The 20,754-nt window shown below is 40.7% G+C and overlaps 3 protein-coding genes across 4 annotated transcripts; 1 reads left to right on the top strand and 2 right to left on the bottom strand.

Annotated features, from left to right (window-relative positions):
- Positions 1 to 1,698: 1,698 nt before the first annotated feature.
- On the bottom strand, positions 1,699 to 9,821 carry LOC5510988. The gene is made up of 3 exons (XM_032380221.2): positions 9,418 to 9,821; positions 4,030 to 7,056; positions 1,699 to 3,522 (listed from the first exon to the last, which is right to left on the bottom strand). The coding sequence occupies exons 1-3, from the start codon at positions 9,699 to 9,701 to the stop codon at positions 3,285 to 3,287; spliced, it is 3,549 nt and encodes a 1,182-aa protein (XP_032236112.2). The 5' UTR covers positions 9,702 to 9,821; the 3' UTR covers positions 1,699 to 3,284.
- Positions 9,822 to 9,881: 60 nt separating this feature from the next.
- On the top strand, positions 9,882 to 12,764 carry LOC5510972 (oligoribonuclease, mitochondrial). The gene is made up of 7 exons (XM_001631376.3): positions 9,882 to 10,078; positions 10,188 to 10,194; positions 10,290 to 10,366; positions 10,486 to 10,563; positions 11,209 to 11,429; positions 11,738 to 11,791; positions 12,482 to 12,764. The coding sequence occupies exons 1-7, from the start codon at positions 9,917 to 9,919 to the stop codon at positions 12,558 to 12,560; spliced, it is 678 nt and encodes a 225-aa protein (XP_001631426.2). The 5' UTR covers positions 9,882 to 9,916; the 3' UTR covers positions 12,561 to 12,764.
- On the bottom strand, positions 12,552 to 19,392 carry LOC5510964. Of its 2 annotated transcripts, XM_048732520.1 has the most exons (10): positions 19,227 to 19,392; positions 18,990 to 19,077; positions 17,755 to 18,050; positions 16,850 to 17,042; positions 16,464 to 16,552; positions 15,884 to 16,393; positions 15,352 to 15,853; positions 13,924 to 14,323; positions 13,382 to 13,481; positions 12,552 to 12,877 (listed from the first exon to the last, which is right to left on the bottom strand). In XM_048732520.1, the coding sequence occupies exons 1-10, from the start codon at positions 19,238 to 19,240 to the stop codon at positions 12,844 to 12,846; spliced, it is 2,226 nt and encodes a 741-aa protein (XP_048588477.1). In that variant the 5' UTR covers positions 19,241 to 19,392; the 3' UTR covers positions 12,552 to 12,843. The 2 variants fall into 2 exon arrangements, with proteins under 2 accessions (XP_048588477.1, XP_048588476.1); XM_048732519.1 differs by having other exon boundaries at positions 15,352 to 16,393.
- Positions 19,393 to 20,754: the final 1,362 nt, after the last annotated feature.

Raw genomic sequence — 20,754 nt, 5'->3', positions numbered from 1 at the left:
GGGAAGCGCCTTTGTTACGTCATATCTACCCGTCATGCACTACTTTGCGCGCGCTTTTTCACCTTGGATCGGGACCAGAGGGGAAAAAGTCCGGGTTTTGTCTTGGAACGCATTTCTGGTAGTAGGAATCAGAGCGGGATTTGTGAACAACTGCCAGAAAGACGGGTTTGCGGGGAAAAAGCACCGGGATTCATGCTACTGCCAAACAAAGACACAAAAACATTTCATTCAGCAATTTTTCCTAGCTTATGAGAAGAAGCTGAACAAAGTGATATTTAACGAAATTACGCGTAAATGAAATGATTTTTATGGTACATTGTGCTGTTATGAGGGTTTAACAGGGGCGGTTTTCGCTGAAGGAAGGGGGGAGGGGGAAATTATTGTTTGTTCAGGGGCGGTAAGGGTTATTTTCGTGATCCATGAACGGTCTTTTTTGTTTCGCAGTGTCTACTTGCACGGCTTCCGGTAAAGGAGGAAAAAAATCTATCTGCACGGCTGTCTCCTATTTTCTCGATTTTTAGCCTAAATAACAAGTTTCTGGCTTTAAAACACTTCCGCGATTATTTAGAACAGGCAAGCGATGATTTTTAGCATGAAAAGCTATGAAACAAGCGGCCCGCAAATGCTCGGCACGGTATGAACGAAGCGTGGAGTTCGACACAAACGCTTTCGCCATATTACAGCCGTGCACGGAGAAAAAATAACTAGGTGCACTGCCTTTTTTTTCTTTTTGCCATTTTAAGCCAAAATGAAAAGTTCTGACTTTAAAAACCTCCAACTGTTATTTAGAACCGTCAAGCGATGGCTTTGAGCTTGAAAAAAAATTCAAAAGGCGACATGCGAATGCTCGGCACATAATGAACGAAGCCTGGAATTCGACACTTAGCCGTTTTCGCCATAGATCGCCAAGCCCCACAGGTAAGAACTAAGTTAAAATATTTTCTGGCGCTAATCTTTGGCTATGGATTACTAATGCTGCTTTATCCACCAATTTCTGGACGATAGCCATCACTACCACTCTATAAATCAAAAATCACGCCAAGCCAAAAGAGGCCGTGCAAGAGCTCCATAAGCCGTCGGAAACGCTAGATGCACGGCTGTCACATAAATATCCGGTTCGCTTCGAAAAACTCAATCTAAAATCCAAATATTGAACATCTATATTGTGAAGAAACGTTTCTAAAGGATCAGTAAAAATATAAACACAGCAATAAATTTCTAAGGTCCTTGTCGTCTATCGTGAAATGGATTTCCGATTTTTGAAACTCGTGAAACTTGCAGGGACCCCCACTTACCGCTTCCTGTTTGTTACATATGGTTTTCTAGCAGCCCAAGAGAGGGGGGGTTAAACCCCCTAAGCCCTCCTACTGTACGTGTAGGACTAATGAACGTGAATCATATTCGGTCCCGAAGATGGCCAATATATGGTGGTTTTACCGTATTTGTATTAGGGGGGGTGCCGTTTTATGTCTAATTGCAGGTAAAAGGCAGGAGCGAGTGTTTGAACATGGGCGATAAGATAACAGGGCCGTAGCAGGGCTCGAAATACTGGGGGGCACAATACAGAAACATAAAGAAAATATTGGGGTATAGCCACGCCCCTTCTGGTCATTCCTTATTATTTTTGAAAATATTTTGGGGCACGTGCTCCCAGTGCCGTACCCCCTGCTACGGCCCTGGATAATATGTAGTCTAGGATAACAAAATGTAAAGCTTCTTTATTATGAACGTTTGAATCAATTACAGCAAATAATAATGTATATAAGTATATATTCAAAATAAATAATCTGGATAAAACTTCCATTTTTGTGTTCTTAAAATCTGCATCAACAAGCAAAGTTTTAGCAAAGTTCAAACCAACTAAAACAAAAACATGCAATGCAAAAAGTTTCTTAGTTATCAAAAAAAAACAATACATAAATCAAGTAACTGATGTCAGATCAAAATACTTTTTTATCAAACAATACAATTTCAATCGATACGCAAACATGACGCCATGCAAGCCATGACGCCATGCAAGCATGATGTCACGCAAATATGAAGTCACGCAAGCATGACACGACAACAGGCTAACAGATAAACTGTAGACAGTGATGTCTTTATTGTAACGTATGTTTTTCCAAGCTGATCATACTATCTCGAATATTGTGAAGTTATAAATGTGTTCTATCTGGCTGATTGATCAGCTTTTAGTATACTGCGTCAGTGGGCATGTTTCTACCAGCGGAAAGTGGTAATGCGGGCCTAGAAATAACACACGTGTCCACAAGCCAGTCACACATGCCCACGAGCCTGTTACACATTTGTTCACGAGCCTGTTACACATTTGTTCACGAGCCTGTTACACATTTCTTCACGAGCCTGTTACACATTTCTTCACGAGCCTGTTACACATTTGTTCACGGGCCTGTTATACATGTTCACGAGCCTGTCACACATGCCCACGAGCCTGTTACACATTTGTTCACGAGCCTGTTACACATTTGTTCACGGGCCTGTCATACATGTTCACGAGCCTGTTACACATTTGTTCATGAGCCTGTTACACATTTGTTCACGAGCCTGTTACACATGTTCACGAGCCTGTTACACATTTGTTCACGAGCCTGTTACACATTTGTTCACGAGCCTGTTACACATTTGTTCACGGGCCTGTTATACATGTTCACGAGCCTGTCACACATGCCCACGAGCCTGTTACACATTTGTTCACGAGCCTGTTACACATTTGTTCACGAGCCTGTCATACATGTTCACGAGCCTGTTACACATTTCTTCACGAGCCTGTTACACATTTGTTCACGAGCCTGTTACACATTTGTTCGCGAGCCTGTTACACATGTTCACGAGCCTGTTACACATGTGTTTACGAGTCTGTTACCCAGTTACACGTGTTTACGAGCCTGTTACACATGTGTTCACGAGTCTGTTTACATGTTTACGGGCCTCTTACACACGCGTTCATGAGCGTCTTACGCAGGTTTAAGCGTTTGTTACACATGTGTTTAGAAGTCTGTTACACACGTATTTAGGTGTCTTTTACACAAATGTTCACGTGTTACACGTTTTTAAGAGCCTGTCACACATGTGTTCACGAGTCTGTTACAATTTTTTACAAGCTTGTTACACATGTGTTTAGAAGTCTGTCACGCAAGTGTGCATGAGTGTTACACAAATGTTCACGAGATGGTAACACATGTATTTACGAGCTTGTTACACATGTGTCAAGGAGTCTGTTACACATGTGTTTACGACTGCTTGTTACACATGTGTTAAGGAGTCTGTTAAACATGTGTTCCATCTAGCTGATCGATAGCGCCCATCATTTCGTAGTGATCGTCCCATCCTGTCCCCGTCAGGTCGGAAGATGAGCTGATCAGACTATCCCTACTCGCGTTATTCGCCTTTGTCGTCTTAGCATTCTTGGACTGTTCGCTTAACCACTCTTCCACCTCGTCAAGAATATGTATATCGTGGCTTTTGATGCTTGACGCTTTAGATCTTCCACTGTCTACATCACTCCTGTCAATGAAGAAAATTCAGCGTTTCCTTACACATTCACCCACCCCCATACCCGATTAAAAGATGGTCTAATGATCTTTTGATACACCATCAAATTAGAAGTACACCCCCACCTCCATACCTGATAGAAGATTACCACAAACTCTGATACATCACCAGAGTACCATTTCACCCCACCCCCATACCTGAATGGAGTTGACCACAAACTCTGATACATCACCAGAGTACCATTTCACCCCACCCCCATACCTGATGGGAGATGACCACAAACTCTGATACATCACCAGAACACCATTTCACCCCACCCCCATACCTGATGGAAGATGACCACAAACTCTGATACATCACCAGAGTACCATTTCACCCCACCCCCCATACCTGATGGAAGATGACCACAAACTCTGATACATCACCAGAGCACCATTTCACCCACCCCCATACCTGATGGAAGATGACCACAAACTCTGATACATCACCAGAGTACCATTTCAACCCCACCCCCCATACCTGACGGAAGTTGACTTCATGCTTTTCTGATATACCATCAGTGTCCCCTTACACGTGCAGCCAGCCAGAGCGTCCTGTAGTTCATGCACCCTCCTTCGGTACCGATCCTCCAGCTTCTGGTATGCATTTGCCACCTTTTTCTGTTCCTCATACATTTGCCGAAACTCGCGCTTCTCGGTCTCACTCTTCTCCTTCAAAGACTGGTAGTCTCGCTTAAGTCTGTCAATAATGTTCATATAGTACTCTTCAGTCCTTTGGTGCAGTGCCTTGTGGTTGTCATTGTCATCAATGTGGTGTTTGCCACGCTCCTCTGACATCTTGGTTCTACTACCTCTGGGAGTGGCATCTCGAAGAGGGTGCTCCTTGGACAGGCGCTCCCTCGAGCCATCCCGCGAGGTTGAGCTGTTTGAACCCTCCCATCCCGGGATTAGGTTCCACATTGCAAGCCGCGTTTGGTACATCTCTTGTGCTGATAGCGGCTCAGGAGGAGTCACAGACAATGAAGTCTTATCTTGGTATTTAATGCCAGATAATTGGAACATATGTGGCTCGTATGGTGAAAGGCCTGACTGCTTCTTTTCTTGGATTTTGTTACCAAATGAACATGGATCCCGTGGTGCTTTAAATGCAAGAGACGTCTTGGTGTCTGGGAACTTAGAGATTCCTGAATGACGAGGGACGGGGATAACTTCAGCAACAGTCTTTGGGCTAACGTTGGCAGACGCAGAAAGAGGACTGGATGTTACCACTGGTCTAGAAGGAGTTATTTGAGCTGTGTCCGTTATGGGTGAAGTAGAGTCTAAGGCATTACCATCTGACTGAGGAGCTGAAACCATGGCTCTGTACCGAGCAACTCCAGACTTATGTAGTTCCACCACTGGGGACTTGATACTCGGAGGGGTGTCCCTATTTGGGGAGAGCGTGGTCCTTCTGACTTCTTCTATTTTCTTCTCACCGTCAGTAGGTTGTACGTAGTCTGGCTGGCTTGGTTTAGGTTGGTATTTTCGTATGGTTGGCGGACCCACCGGACCGTCTTCCTCGTTCAGATCCATCTTGGGCACACTGCTATAACTTTCTTGTGCTTGTTCAAGAACAACAGGAGTCTCAACTGAAACCTCAACATCGTCCATAACCTTTTGTGTCGCCTCAGGTTCTTGGTGTGTTTGTAAACTAGTGGGAGTCTCAAAGTCAAATACTTTAGGTGGAAACCTCTCTTCATTTACGTTAACTTTAGTAACCAATTCATCGTCTTCTGGGGATATAAGTTCTGGCCCAGCACTTTTTGGCCGTGTAGTGTTAAACGCCACGTCTGAGGAATCAAGATGACTCATTGAAATAGCTTCAAGGTTTACTATTCCAATGGCCGTATGCCTCTTTGGTTTCGACTGTGTTTTGGCATCAAGTGTTCTATCAATCTGGTGGCGGAACCCAACGATACCAATCGTCCGATGCCGCTTCATTCGTGGTAACCTCTCCCTTGAGCTACTAATACTGCCAGTTGATTTGTCAGTGAGCTCTATCACCTTAAACGGAGAATTCCTCGGTGATGTCATTTCCCTTACCTCATACTCAGGTTTTTTTGTCTCAGGTTTCTTTATCTCGAGTTTCAGGTCAAGCTCCCCCGCAGAAGTAACAAAAGTATTTTCTATCGAGTGTCCCATGTGTGTCTCAGAATACCTCCTTGTATCAGCCTTACTATTTTGCCCATATATACCAGGCTCGGGTCGCCTTCCAACATCAGATGCTGACCTTTTCAGGTACATCTGTACAGTGGCCTGCGCACTCCTTGTATGCAAAGCGATTTGTTCTTCGTGCAATAGAATCAACTCCTGAAGACTCAGTCTGTGAGATGCCAAGTCTTCCTTGCGAGTGTCGTCTTTCTGTCGAAGCTGAACAACGGTGCCATCATGAGCAGTGTAAGTTAACCCTGGCTGATGGTGCACTTGTGCAGGCGTATCTGTTCCTCGAGGCACCTCTATGGGAGATGTACCCTCCTGTGGTACCACAGATACAACCTTAGGCCATGTCTCGGTCTTTACTCGTCTAGTATCATCATCAATCCTAGAGTGACATTCTGATGAGACATGAGTTACATTTGCACTAAACCGCTTAGCCATTTCCCTAACAGATGGCTTTACTTCAGGCCCCTTTACAGGCATAGCAACAACTGTTGATGGTTTAGTGAAGTCAATAACTGGTACAGCTTTTCTTGTTTGATAGCCCCGTGGGCTGTTGGGTGAGCTGGACTCAGTTCGTTCATAAACTGCCTCACCTTGAGCCCCATCCTTGCTTCGGGAACTCAGCTTTATAGTACAGCTGGCGCTGAATCGCGTAGGCTTGGGAGGGACACTAGGTGGAGTCTTCTCAATCCGATTAAAGTCTGTGATCTTGAAGTTCTCATGGTTGCTATTGTGCACTGGAGATCTGTGGTGTATTCGTTCAGGTGCACTACCGAGTAAAGATGGAAGTTCCTTGATGTTATGGCTGCTGGAGTGTTGCCAGGATGTGTTCGATGAGCTCAAACTTGATTGGCTGTAGCGTCTGCTGATTGATGAGCCATAAGGTGATCTTCCTGTCATGTCATATGCAGAATAAATCCCCTGGTAGTCCTCCTTTTCATCTGAAGAGCCAACATGAGAACTTAAACTTGAAGATAGGGACCTGGACAAGCACTGCCCAGCTTTGCCCAATTTCTTTGAATCTCCTAAGCGATCAGAATCATGGGAAAGTGGTTTCCTTTCCCTGTAGTCCATATCCTTCCAAATATCCTGACTTTCTTGTATTAAACTATGCTTACGCCCTGTTAGGGTGTGTGGCTCGCCATTGCCTTGGTATGTTTCAATATCTTGTGTTTCCAGGGAAATCTCATGAATGCTATAGGGTCTATTGTCCCTTCTCAAGCCCTTCTGTAGTCTGTGTGGTGTGTAGCTTTCAAATTCTTTGTCAGGAGATATGAAAGATTGTTCACTGTAAAACTGGGTCTTTTTTCCAGAAACTTCCCAGATTGAAGTCACTGCCTCTTCATTGCTGAAATTAAAATAAATAATATATAAATAAATAGATCAATTTAAGGGGATCACCCTCTTTGCAGATGTAGCATGGTCAAGTCAAATGCATATAAGGCGGCTCACCATACAACTCCAGAAGCAGACCCAGGATTTCAAAATAGGGGGTGAATAATGGTCGGATAGACGGCTTTAACAATACGTATTCATGCTGAGTTGGATTTGTTACGTCAGCAAAGTCAAGAAGGCTAAGGCACATGGACAGTAACTCCTGTCCCTCAGACATCTATTTTCTTCAAATGAGGTGACTTCAATTTTTGTTTTTACTAAAAAAGTATCTGCCCCTGGATTTATGTCTGACCTTGTTTAGGATTTTAATTGAACTTTTTCTTGTGTATGCAGTAAGATGAACAGGAAGTCACTAATTCACTTTTGCCTTACTGTTTCTCCTTGTATTTTAATCAACTTTCTAGCTATCTGTACTATTAGTAATGGTGTGTCCATCATTAACCATCATTGAAAAAAAATCCTTAGACTTGGCATCTCTTCCTAAACATTCGTACCTATCTTAATGTTATAGTGTTGGTTTGAGAAAAATACAAACTACATAGGTTTCCCTACAGGTCTGTTTCGCCCCTGATGAGTGGGCAACCACGAAACAGACCTGTAGGGAAACCTATGTAGTTTGTATTTTTCTCAAACCAACACTATACACTGCTCTACTTTCGAGTATTGAGCACTTTCTATGAAAGCCTTCAACCATCATTTTATCTTAATGTTATATGTATTTGTTATGAACATTGAACAATAGCACAACTACAATAGATAACAATAAGTCAAATAGCGGAAATATCGAGGTAGAAATATTCATGATTTTTTGATAGACTAAAAAACAATTACATAATCCTAACTTCACATACATTATATAAATCTACAAGTCAAAGAATAGAACAGAGGAGCAGCATTTATTTGAAACAGTCCAAGATGTGAATGGAAGCATATAATGGAAGATTAAGTGGAATTCAAGTACTTAGTATTACATGTTATGTTCTAAGTACTTGAATTCAAGTACTTAGAATGTAAAACACTACTTGATTATCTATGTAACTTATATCTTTCAGTTTGACTATATAAATGTGAATTAAAGTACAAAAGTTAATCCAGACACATCTGAGTTGCCAATTCTCAAAACTAGCCTAGTGCAAAACAGTATTTCATGCTTAAAAGTTATCCCCCTTAATCAATTCAGGCACAATACTATTTAAAATACTACCTAAGTCAGCACATTTCATAGTAACTTATCTAATTACAGGGGACAACTATCCCTGACGCGATAAACATATTTTTCACCACCCCACCTTCTTTTTCAGTAAGAATAGTCCACTTTTTCAGATTTTGCAGCCCTTCCCCCATAAAAAAAATCCTATAAATTCCAGCATTATTCCTTGTAGTTTCTAGCAGAAACATAAAAAAACGACCAACAGGATGTGTTTATAGCTTTCTCTCAGAAGGACATTTGCCACCTCAATCAATGAGTGGACCACATTAACCAATGAAAGTTCAGTGGAAGCAAAAAGAAGGGTGCTTGTACTCTTCTGTTCAACAAGATGTGACAAATAATATTGTTTTATATTGTTATCCAGGGTTTTTTTTGGAGGGGAGTGATAGGCTGCTCGCTAGTTTTGTCATTCATGTATCTAATGATTTTGATCACACTTGGTTGCAGGATGAACACCATTTTAAATTTGTTAAACTTTGTAAACATTATCATAGTATCCACATAAATTATACTGAAAACTTTTCGATTATAAGCTACATAAAGATAATGATGGATGAATACCATTTGTGTACACTAAATCATTTTTGAAGAGTACTACCGAAAAATACTACTAAAAATAATATTTTCGTTTATCGAAGAAATCAAATTCACTATTCGTAGCATCACTGAGTGTTTAGAATAAAAAGATGACGTTTTAGGTAAACAGCAAATGTTTGATAAGGAATGCAAATTACATTGTTGTTTAACATGGAATCAAGAATAAAGATTTGCGGAAATGTTTACGAGATGAAATCACAGAGGGGGGAGTCTAGTCTCTCATAAGAAATTGAGAAGTACCGAGATTTGAGCTGATACAAAATGGTGATCTTATCTAAAGTTGATTGACTTTAGCTGACGCGGTAGATCACCATGGGATAACAATAACAAACCATGAGCACAGAGCGCGAGCAAAAAAAAATACAGGTATGTAAACAAATACATCAAAATACATCAAGAATTATTGTAAGCATGGAGGTCTTTAAACGCTATCCTTACACATTCAAACGTCGTAACTATAAGTAGGTGCAAAACAAAACACGGGCAACTATAACAACACAAACTTACCCAAAGATTTGTTTATCAGCTTGAAAACTTGTCGTGGTTAATTGATTGTTACTCTTAAACTTTGCGTTTCTCCTCGCCGATCGTCCATCTCTGTCGCGTTTCCTATCGTGTGTTTTTTCAGTGCCACTTTGCCTGCGTTGTTTTCCCCTAGTTCGCTTGTACTCGGATCTTTCAAGCCTGGCCCAAAGCCGAGAAGAGGCCTCGCTACTCGAATAGCATTCCTGCGATCCGAGATCCCCGACTGACGACAGACCCGATCGCAAAGCTAACCCTTCACCCGACATCTAGAACAACTGACGTCTTCTTCATAACGCAACAACATCAATGATCCCCATGCTTTCGCGCTCTACGAGAGACTTGACAAGTCAAACGCGCTGTGTGCTTGCAGTGGATTCTTAGAATATTTGTGACGGCTGTGTCACCACGCCTTGTGAAGAAACTGGCACGAACTCGGCCAAGAGGTCTCTTGGAACGCCTGCCGCTAACCGCTACTTTCTCCATGCATACGGTTTTCGGAGCGAGGCTTGGAGTATTTTTTACTAATTTACTGCGATCTCCTACGAGTTTAAAGCCTCGGCTATGTACAGTGGAAGCTCAGTACCCTAACCTAAAGTTTACAGAAAGCATGAGTAAAAATAGACTTGTCTGGGTTGACTTGGAGGTAAGAAAAAAAGGTTCCGGTGTTTGACCTGACAAAGTTTGATTGGAAATGTTGATTTAATAATTTCATTTATTTACGCATGCTCGCATTGGTTACTTTGATGATGAAGATGACAGGTGAGCTATTAGCTGCTATTTCTTTTGGTCGTTCCTTTTTTTTTTATATATATATTTCATATTCGATCGTTTTTTATATATGTTTTTGTCCATAGGTTTGGATATTGACACTTGTCATATCATAGAAATGGCTTGCCTCGTCACTGATGAGAACCTCAAGATCATTGCTGAGGTGAGGCTGTGTGCACTAACCTCTTAATGCAGTAAATAATACATCCCCAACTGCCACACAGTCAACTCTTGCTATTACAGATTTAAACAAAGAAATGTAATTTTACTATTTAATTTTAGGGCCCAAATTTGGTTATTCATCAGCCAGATGATGTTCTGGATGCTATGGGGGAATGGTGCACTAGGCAACATGGAGAGGTATGTAAGCCAACTATTAAAACTCTGTTTTGCTCAGTGGCAGATTCAGAGGGTATTCGCCCCCCTAGAGGGGGAGGGGGGTAGGGGTTCTTCCAATTTCGACCTGAGTGATGTTTGTCATATTTTGTGGGGTCAAATTTGGGCCTCAGGTATTTTATAGGGGGTATCTGAGAGGAAATAGGCTTTTCTATTTGAAATAGTATTTGGGGCTCACAGATTAGACACACATTAGTTAAATGGGGCTCACAGAAAGAGATGCTATGAGCCAACATTTTCTAGATAATTAAATATACTTCCAACTTTTAAACAAAAGTCTTTGATTACATTCAAGACTTTGTTGTACAATGAAATAGCTGAATCTGCATTTTGGTACTTTTTGCTTCTGCTCTTTTTTAGGGTAGCATTTTTTTAATTTTATTTTTTAGGTATTTTTCAGATTTTCCTATGAGCACTATCAATTTTACATTGTTACAATAAAGAACCCCCCCCCCCCAGGTATTCAACATTCTTGCGTTGTGCAGGGGATTGGGATGAGCAAGCTGGGACGCTTTTAGGGGATGAAATTCAACATGGCAATCAAGCAATGATAATGTTGATATTATGAATCTTTTATGGTAGATAATAAATATCTCTTTATCCTAACAGTCAGGGCTCACAGCTGCTGTCAAGGCATCTGACATTAGTCTGCAGAAAGCGGAAGATATCATGGTGGGATTTGTTTCACAACACGTAACCCCAGGATCATGTCCACTGGCAGGGAACTCAGTCCATGCAGACAAGAGATTCCTGGATAAATACATGCCAAAGTTTATGGAACAGCTTCATTATCGCATAGTTGACGTCAGCACTGTAAAAGAGCTGTGCAGGTAGAGTGGAAATCATTTTTAAGGCTGACCTTTTTAAAAAGCAATTTTACATCATAAAGTGGGACATCGAATACCCTGGTGCAAAAGAGATTTTAATCTGACCAACAAATAGAATATCAATTAAAGTAGAATTTTTACACATCTCACCATAGATATTAACCAATGTCACTAATTATTCTTTCCCTTGAGCTCAGCCTCAGTGTGGCACGCATTTATAATTTGTGATGTATTATTACTAAGACCAGAGCAATTACCACAATTATTTTTTTTTTCCATTACTTTCCAAGTCTAATTTACACTTTCCATAGGCGATGGTATCCCAAAGAGTTTGGTGCAGCACCTGCAAAATCTGGTCAACACAGGTATAGTTACATTGTGGATAAACAGAATGTTTTGTTGAACACAGGCATGAGACAGGGGAAGGGGGGAAGGGCAGAGTGCCAGTCGCCTACATTTTATCCCCCCCCCCCACACACACACTTTTTAGATCAGTGATATCTAGATTGCTAACATTATATTGAAGAATTGAGGGTAAAGTATTAATGATGCTGTCTTTGGTAAAGTTTTAACAACTTTTATCATGTCCCCATGTTTAGATATATCAATGATCTCAAGCCACTAAGTCTCAGAATTTTGTTTTAAGCACCCTGCACTTTAGACCAGCTCTGCCGCCGCAATAAGGAACACTGTGAATAATGGACACCCCCTTAGGACCACCATATAAGAAACATTCAGTAAAACCTCCATATAACGGTCACCCTCGAGACCACCACATAACAGACATACAGTGTAACCTCAATATAACTGACACTATCTGGATCACCACATAACAGACATTCAGTAAAACCTCCATATAACAGACACCATCAGGATAGGAAATGTGTCTGTTTGAAAGGGCCCGTGTACTTAAAATGTTTCCATTGTTGGCTTGGGGACACCACAGAAACATAAGTACACAAATGTAGTTTCCTCAATTGTTGCCTGGCTTGGTCATGGTTTTATGGCTGAGGTTTTTTTCAATTTAACAATTATTTTCAATTTGATTATCTTAGGGCCCTTGATGACATCAAAGATAGTATAAAAGAACTACAGTATTACAGAGAAGCAATCTTCAAGGCAGGCCAAGCATAACATAATATTTTATGAGTAATTAGATGCAGTCAATTATTTAATATTTTCTTTATGTATCACTAGTCTAACTTCCCTGCTAGGAGAAGCCTCTTTTCTCTATGCCAGCCCAGCGAAATACAGAGAAAAGAGACCTCTGCTAGCAGGGAATAGTCTTACAGTTTTCTAATGTAATAAATAATTCAATAATAAATATGTGCTTTGTCATTTTGTATCTTTAGTCTTCCTACACGAAGGCTACTTTGTCCATTTCTAATGTAATATATAATATTTGCATTTCCTATATCTATTTTGCTTGATTGAGTAGTCTGTCAATTTCTCTGCAATAAGCAAAAGAAGTTGAAGTTAGCTTCTATTAAACCCCTAAAGCAAGTATATGAGCTTCTTGTTGGGTTTTCTTTTAAGGTCTTGGGGAAAAATTTAAAAGGGCCTCATTCCTCTACACACAACTGTTTCTCTTGTCTCAAAAGCAGTTGATATTGAAGTATCGCAAAAAGCCTGTTGTACTTATAAATTACATTAAAGTTTGTTATTCACTAGGGCACAAGACCATGCACAAACAAAAGAGCTAATCAAAGTGAAAAAGCAAGCAAAAGTGCAGGAAAATAAAGCAGTTGTGCTCTCTTGCACTTGCTCTTGCATTCCAGTAAGAATAGTAAAATAATGTGTTCAATTGAGCTCATGCCCTAGTAAGAATAGTACAATAATGTGTTCAATATTGCTCACGCCCTAGTAAGAATAGTAAAATAATGTGTTCAATTGTGCTCACGCCCTAGTGAGAACCAATCTTTAGGGAGCAGTTCTCTATAATTTTAATTTGTTACCTGAGTTTTTCTCTGTATCTCTGTGACTTGTCTCTCAATACTTTTAAAATCTCATCATCAGAGAACTCCTCATCCGAACTTTCAGCCAACAGAGAAGTCACTAAAAATACAAAAATGAAGCATGGGTAACATGGATTTTATAATGCCGTCAATAGCAGTGTTTTATATTACATATTAGAGTGAGATGCATCAAGATTATAACGAGGTACACAGAGAAGCATTTCTTTGCCATGTTGATTAGCTTTTCATGTACATGTAAATCAGTTAGTAGAAAATGTGAATAGCACCAAGAATGATGCCAGTGACCATGCATTTCATATATTTAAAAATGGCAAAATTTTCACAGGGGAGCATGCCCACAGATCCCCCTAATTTTTTTTACACTCCTCAAAAAATATGCTCAAAATCGACTTTTCTCCTGGCCTGGTGGTGTTTAATGGCAAGAAATTTAAAAAATTCTACTTATTAGCCTCCCCCCCTGATAAATAATGACTTTTCCTTTAGTCCCCTACTACTATGGAATGTCGATCCATGCCACTCACTGTGAGGTGCACTTGCTGACAAATGCCCTGATGAGGTTATATCACTCCTAGAAGAACTGCTTCCTTGTGATGAAGACCTGATCCTTCCTCTCCCATATGAGGGTTCGCCTCTGTTTTTATCGACACCCCTACCATTCTGGTCATGTTGTTGGTAATCTGAAGTTCTTCTAGAACTGCTTCTTACGCTACCAGAACCCCTATAACCTTTTTCAGGTGATACACTAGACTTAGTCTCTGTCAATTGTTCTTTGGTCAGTTTTCTCTTATCATATGACCTGGAAAGTGAGTCTTCTTGAGTTGAACTCTTTGTTTTTGTACGGTCCTGCACTTGGGAGACTAGGGGTGCCTCATCACTACTGCTAGAAAGTTGATCCTCCGAGAACAGATGCTTTGAAACAACCTGGAGAGACAGTGAGTGAGCATAGCTGTTTTCAGTGTTACATGGCATATGTTGGAAGGGCATGTACTATGTTAGTATGCTCTCTTCAGTATGGCAGCTGTTGGAAGGGCATGGTTGGATATGTACTATGTTAGTATGCTCTCTTCAGTATGGCAGCTGTTGGAAGGGCCTGGTTGGATATGTACTATGTTAGTATGCTCTCTTCAGTATGGCAGCTGTTGGAAAGGCCTGGTTGGATATGTACTATGTTAGTATGCTCTCTTCAGTATGGCAGCTGTTGGAAGGGCAGGGTTGGATATGTACTATGTTAGTATGCTCTCTTCAGTATGGCAGCTGTTGGAAGGGCATGGTTGAATATGTACTATGTTAGTATGCTCTCTACAGTATGCAGCTGTTGGAAGGGCCTGGTTGGATATGTACTATGTTAGTATGCTCTCTTCAGTATGGCAGCTGTTGGAAGGGCAGGGTTGGATATGTACTATGTTAGTATGCTCTCTTCAGTATGGCAGCTGTTGGAAGGGCATGGTTGGATATGTACTATGTTAGTATGCTCTCTACAGTATGCAGCTCTTGGAAGGGCCTGGTTGGATATGTACTATGTTAGTATGCTTTCTTCAGTATGCAGCTGTTGGAAGGGCCTGGTTGGATATGTACCATGTTAGTATGCTCTCTTCAGTATGGCAGCTGTTGGAAGGGCAGGGTTGGATATGTACTATGTTAGTATGCTCTCTTCAGTATGCAGCTGTTGGAAGGGCCTGGTTGGATATGTACTATGTTAGTATGCTCTCTACAGTATGCAGCTGTTGGAAGGGCCTGGTTGGATATGTACTATGTTAGTATGCTCTCTTCAGTATGCAGCTGTTGGAAGGGCCTGGTTGGATATGTACTATGTTAGTATGCTCTCTTCAGTATGGCAGCTGTTGGAAGGGCATGGTTAGAAAGAGAGCTTGTACAGCTTTGCCACTGCTGCTTACAACATTATCATTGTGTGCTATGACCAAATTGTTTGTTAATACATCAAACAGTACCTTGCTGATAACACTTCCCAGCACATCAGTGTTCCCTGACTTCCCTCCTATGCCACTTGGCTTTTTGTTCTCCTTATCCTCCTCTGCTTGTTTACCAGCCTCCTTGTCACCATCAACACTAACTGCTTCTTTTCTTCTATCCCTTCCCTGCATGCTATCAGGAGGAGCTACAGCAGTATCCTCCTGCTGAAGGATGTGCTCATCTGGTGGGTCAACCTTTTCTTGATTTTGAACTGATTCCCTTGTAACTATTCCCCCATCAAAACTATGTCTTACATCCCCATCACCTTGGTTACCAGGATAGCTTTTCTGGTTGGTGTAATGGTCACCATGGTTACCAGTGTGACCTACTTGGTTGCTAGGAAGGTTGCCATGGTTACCAGGGCATCTAGACTGGTTGCTATGCTGGTCATCATGGTTACCAGGGTGTCTTGACTGGTTGCTATGCTGGTCATCATGGTTACCAGTATACATAGGCTGGTTGTCATGGTTACCAGTATACCTAGGCTGGTTGTCATGGTTACCAGTATACCTAGGCTGGTTGCCATGGTCATGATGTGGACAGGGAATAATGTCACATGACAAATGCAAATGTGGCGGCACCCTTGCATGATGGTGACCTATCACCAGAGCATTACCATCATTGAGATGAGGTGCTGATGGTTTGTGTTGGGTGTTTGATATATTTCCAAGTTGCTCAGGACCTGTTCTACTTTCAGTGTAGCCTGTATCACTTGCTCTTGGTTGCCTGCCTCTCATTGTTTGAATGTCAGATCCAACCCTTCCTTGGTATCCTGCTTTCCAAGGATTAATAGCGGCCGCTAATGTTCTACCAGCCTTTTCTTGGGCTTGTTCCATCTTCCTGGCGAGCCGCCACTGGTATAGGATGTCATTTTCTGGGTTGATGTCTCTTTTTTGTTTGTATGCAATGTGAGTTTCTGGTTGACTGACAGATGTTTGTTTGAGTGGAGCTTGAATGAGATGGGGCTTTACAAGATTTGGGAAAGGTTCTGTGGAGATTGTACTGTCCAAAGTGGTCTCACTAAGAGAGAGAGAGAAATTCATAATCATTTACAACACTCAGCTGATAATAAATAATGAATCTTTCCTACCTTTTTTCTAAAAGCTCAGTAGCTCTTTTTTGTAAATCAGATGTTGCTTTGTCTGCTATATCAATTGATGATGACAAAGTACTGGAACCCTGACATAAAAACAAAGAAAAATTACATGATGAATACTGCATCCTCTGTTTTACTTTTGGGTAATTTTCTACCCCCCTTTTTCTATACAGAGAAAATTCCAAGCAAAGCTCATCTTCTGCATAAAGATTATGCTTACTTCTGTGGCACCAAGGAACACAATATTTAATGCTATGTAAGCGAGGCCTAAGAAAGGTAGAGGGGGACATATTCATTGTTGCTTCATATATTTGATTTTAAACAAAAATCCCCTAGATAATTCTGGGGGTTGGAGTTTTATTATTTTACAACAAACTTACCTTTCTTGGGGTAAGTTTGGGGCTTTTATGTGGTGACAACAGTCTCTGTGGAGGTGTGTCTCCTAAGGGCGTAGAACTACTGCTTGGAGGAGACAGCCACCAAAAATCGCCCCCCTTACTGCCACTGGGTAAGCCTGCTCTATCTCTGTGCTGCCGTGAAGTGGGCGGAGCATTGCGGAACCTATTGATAAACCTAATAGCAATTGAAAAACATTGTCAGAGTTTCAGGAAACGGCTTCATAAACAATGTTTTTTTCTTGGCAAAAGTTATCCATGTTGGAATATGTTTTAACATTGGTCTCAAAAATACACTTTCCCTTGTAAATCTACGAAAGACCAGAATGCAGCTTTACTGAAATGTATTTGCTAAAATTCTTCAGCAAAAATTTTACATAACTACATATTGTCTTAAAAGTAAAATTGGAGAAGATGGCTATCCAAAATAATTTTTAAATGTAGTGCGCAATAGAGACATGGGAACACAAGCAATATGCATATCTAAATAGCATAACAGAAAAAGTTCTATTTCATTGTTATATTGTTGTTACAGCTTGGGTGTTTTTTTTTTTCTCTGCACTAAGCAAACAGGGGTACCTTTATGTTGCACTTTATGCTTCACTTATGTTATATGCTAATGTTGCTTATAACAGGACAACATGCTATTTAACCCTGTGTGGCTAGTGTGCACCTGGCTTTATGGCTGGTTCTCACTAGAACACAAGCACCAAAGGCTTGATTTTTTTTTTTAAATTTCACTGGAACACAAACGACAAGAACGCAGCTGCTTGATCTTCTGAAACTTGTGCTTTAGTGTTTGGCAGATTTTCACTTGTTTTGCCCTTGCGTTTGTGCTTGCTTCCTAGTAAGAACCAACTCTTAGTGTTCCATGCATGCAGATACATTACCATCCCAGGGTTGACTTTGTAGGTCCTCCCTCTCTCTTTTTTAGCCACTCTCTCATTGGCTGCGTCATCTCAGGAGTTGAGATGACACTCTGGGGTGTCCCGACTGAAAGTGTTCTATCAGTACTTGGCCATGACTCATTGAATTGCGATGAAGATGAGTCGGCTGGTAAACCATTCTCTCTTGTTGGTACCTCATGTATCTTGAGTTTGTTGACACCGTCCAGGAATTTGAGGTCTTCTGGACTATTTACTTTTTCCATGGGATTTTTTAAGCCCTCATTAGCTACCAAGCAAACCTGGTGAAAACGTTTGTTGAGATATTCATTAAGAAAGCAATAATTTTCCATTCTCCTGAACCCGAATATAGGCTAATGGCCCACCTAGAGGAAAAACACTGACCAGTCAATTGACAGCCCGGCACCCCGACCCCCGGGACATACCGGGAGGTAGCACGGTCATGCGGGGGATTTAACACCTATTTAACACCTGTAGTCCACCGGGGGACAGGGGATTTAACAGAAGCCCTCAACAGGCTGGGAAAGGGGGCAGGGAATTAACGGTGAGCCGTTGGGCTCCCCCGGTTTTTTCCCGGCATATTCAAATTATAATCTTTCAATAAAGATGCTTGGAAATCTAAATCTCCGATAGTATTGACTGAAAAAATATTGTTTACTCGCTATATCTACTGATGCCTGTTGATTTTTAAATTTGGGGTAGCCTGTGCTGAAAATACTAGAGAGGGCCCGAAAGTGGGCGTAGCATGCACCCGCTTTTTTTGCCATCGAAGTTTAGTTCACTGAACATGTCAGCTCAAAGAAAAGTATGGCTTTCGATAGTGGGACGTTATCGGTAACCACTGGGGGTTTTAACAGCATCACAGGCCCCGGTAACCGGGAAAGTAACTCACATTTCACACCACATGAATGTTAATTTCCCCGCTATGTCCCGGGGGTAATGGTGCAGTGGTTTCAATTGACTGGTGCATAACTTTGTTTTGTTTGGTACCACCTGGACATGCGCAAAAGCTCAGAGGAATCTTCCATCTGGAAGATGGGCTTACCAGGGAAAGGTGGAAAAAGATACCTTCTGGACTTGTATTTCAGATCCATTTTTTCACAATTTATACTTTAGCTCTTTTTACTTTAGTTGAATTTCTATTAGTAAGCTTATAAGTTATAATTAAGTACTTAAGCCTAGTTATTATAAGTTAACTTAAGTTAAGTATTATATTTTACCCCTCTCTCTCGTTTTGAAAGTTCTTTAGCTTGTGACGGATGGTAGAACGTCCTTGGCAAAGGTTCTTCTTCAAACGGGTCACTGCCCCTGGTTAAAAATAACAAAAAATTATCATTTTGTACATATGTAAGTATCAAAGGCAAGGAGTTTCGTAAAACCTTGATGAAAAGGAAAAGTTGTTCTACATTCGAAAGAACTCTCGCAAACAAAAAAAATATAAAACCATCGTTACTCACGCTTGCTTCATCATAAGTTTATAGTTAATTGGTTCTTTTCCCAGTGAAAATTTCAAACTATCAGTATTCTTTAGTAAGGGGTTACAAATTGTAAATTTGCTCCGAAAAACTTCAACAACAAAGTAATATTTTCGACGGTTTTCAAAAATGGCGGCTGAGCATACCACGTGAGTTTAACTAGCCAATAACATCGTACCTGGAATACCACAGGAAACCCGCCTATAAGTAGAGGGCAAAGAAAAAAACATAAAGCGCATACACAATGAAAAAGTTTTGTCAACTCTTGAAAAGGCACATGGATCATTATTTTAAAATATACTCAATATCTTAGTGACCGAATTAGAAAAATATTGTTTTTGAGCATTTATACTTTTGTCAGAGATACTTGATGCCCATAGCAGGGAACTATAATTCAGAACGGAATCGGCGAATTTAACCCTTTCCGGTAAAGAGGTTTCTTTGAGTCAACCGCCGACGTTACCATCAATAAACAACGTTATTGAAAAAGAATTATTGCTTGTGAGTGTGGGTAAACATTCATTAGCCCACTTACTTTTAACGAAATTAAATTTCCGTCGATTGTTAATGTGTAATCGTCGGTTTCTACTAAGTTGGAGAGCTTCTTTATTTTCTCCTAACTCCACGTAATTACATTGCCCCATCTTTTTATTTCAAAGTAATAAAAAAAGTTCAGCTTTAAATCATTTTTAAGATTGATAGCTGCAAATTAAACTTCGTTTCGTTATTGTTTTTCTAAGTGTACTATTTGTGTTGACAAATGATTTCGGTGTTTGCTCTAGATGTTTGTACTTTTTTTTGTTTAAATACTGATCATTGTTGTCACTTTCCGTGTCTGTAAAATAATGAATGACCACAGTAAAATAAAAAGAGGAACCGCACCCTTGACTAAGAGATGAAATATAAAAATGCTTTAGATTCCCAAATGTTACCACGCCAACAACCCAAAAATTTCTTTTCGAACTTAGTGTTATGTTGGATATGTGTTTATATTTTATACCATTTATCCTTTGTATAATATGCCACATTGTGTTAATCACCACACTTGACGACTAAAGAGGTTTTATAAACCACGTACGGTATACATCGGCCAAAAAGGTCTATATCACGCAGATACTGTCAATATCACACATAACGGTCTATATCACGCAGGCACGGTCTATATTACACAGGCACGGTCTATATCACGTATAACGGTCTACATCGCGCATGACGGTCAATTTCACGTATCATGGGAACACGCACGACGTTTCACACGCAACATAAGCCTTTTCACACTAAACCCATTCGTATCTTTTTTCGATGGCGTCATTTAATTGGTGACAAATAAATAAAAAAACACAACACACTCGCGTAACGTGTCAAGGTGTCCAACTTCTATTTCAGTTCTACTCCAGGGCGACTAAAACTGGCGTCAATGGAATAGGAATGCACGCAGAGTCAACTGATTAAATTGATTTCCCTTTTATTTAAGATTCTTGATTTTTTTTATTCCTTTATAATTTTTTCA

This window comes from Nematostella vectensis, chromosome 9 (genome assembly GCF_932526225.1).
Source record: "Nematostella vectensis chromosome 9, jaNemVect1.1, whole genome shotgun sequence".
Taxonomy (NCBI): Eukaryota; Metazoa; Cnidaria; class Anthozoa; order Actiniaria; family Edwardsiidae; genus Nematostella; species Nematostella vectensis.
Note: the sequence above shows the minus strand (reverse complement) of the source record. Positions and strands in the feature narration are given on the sequence as shown.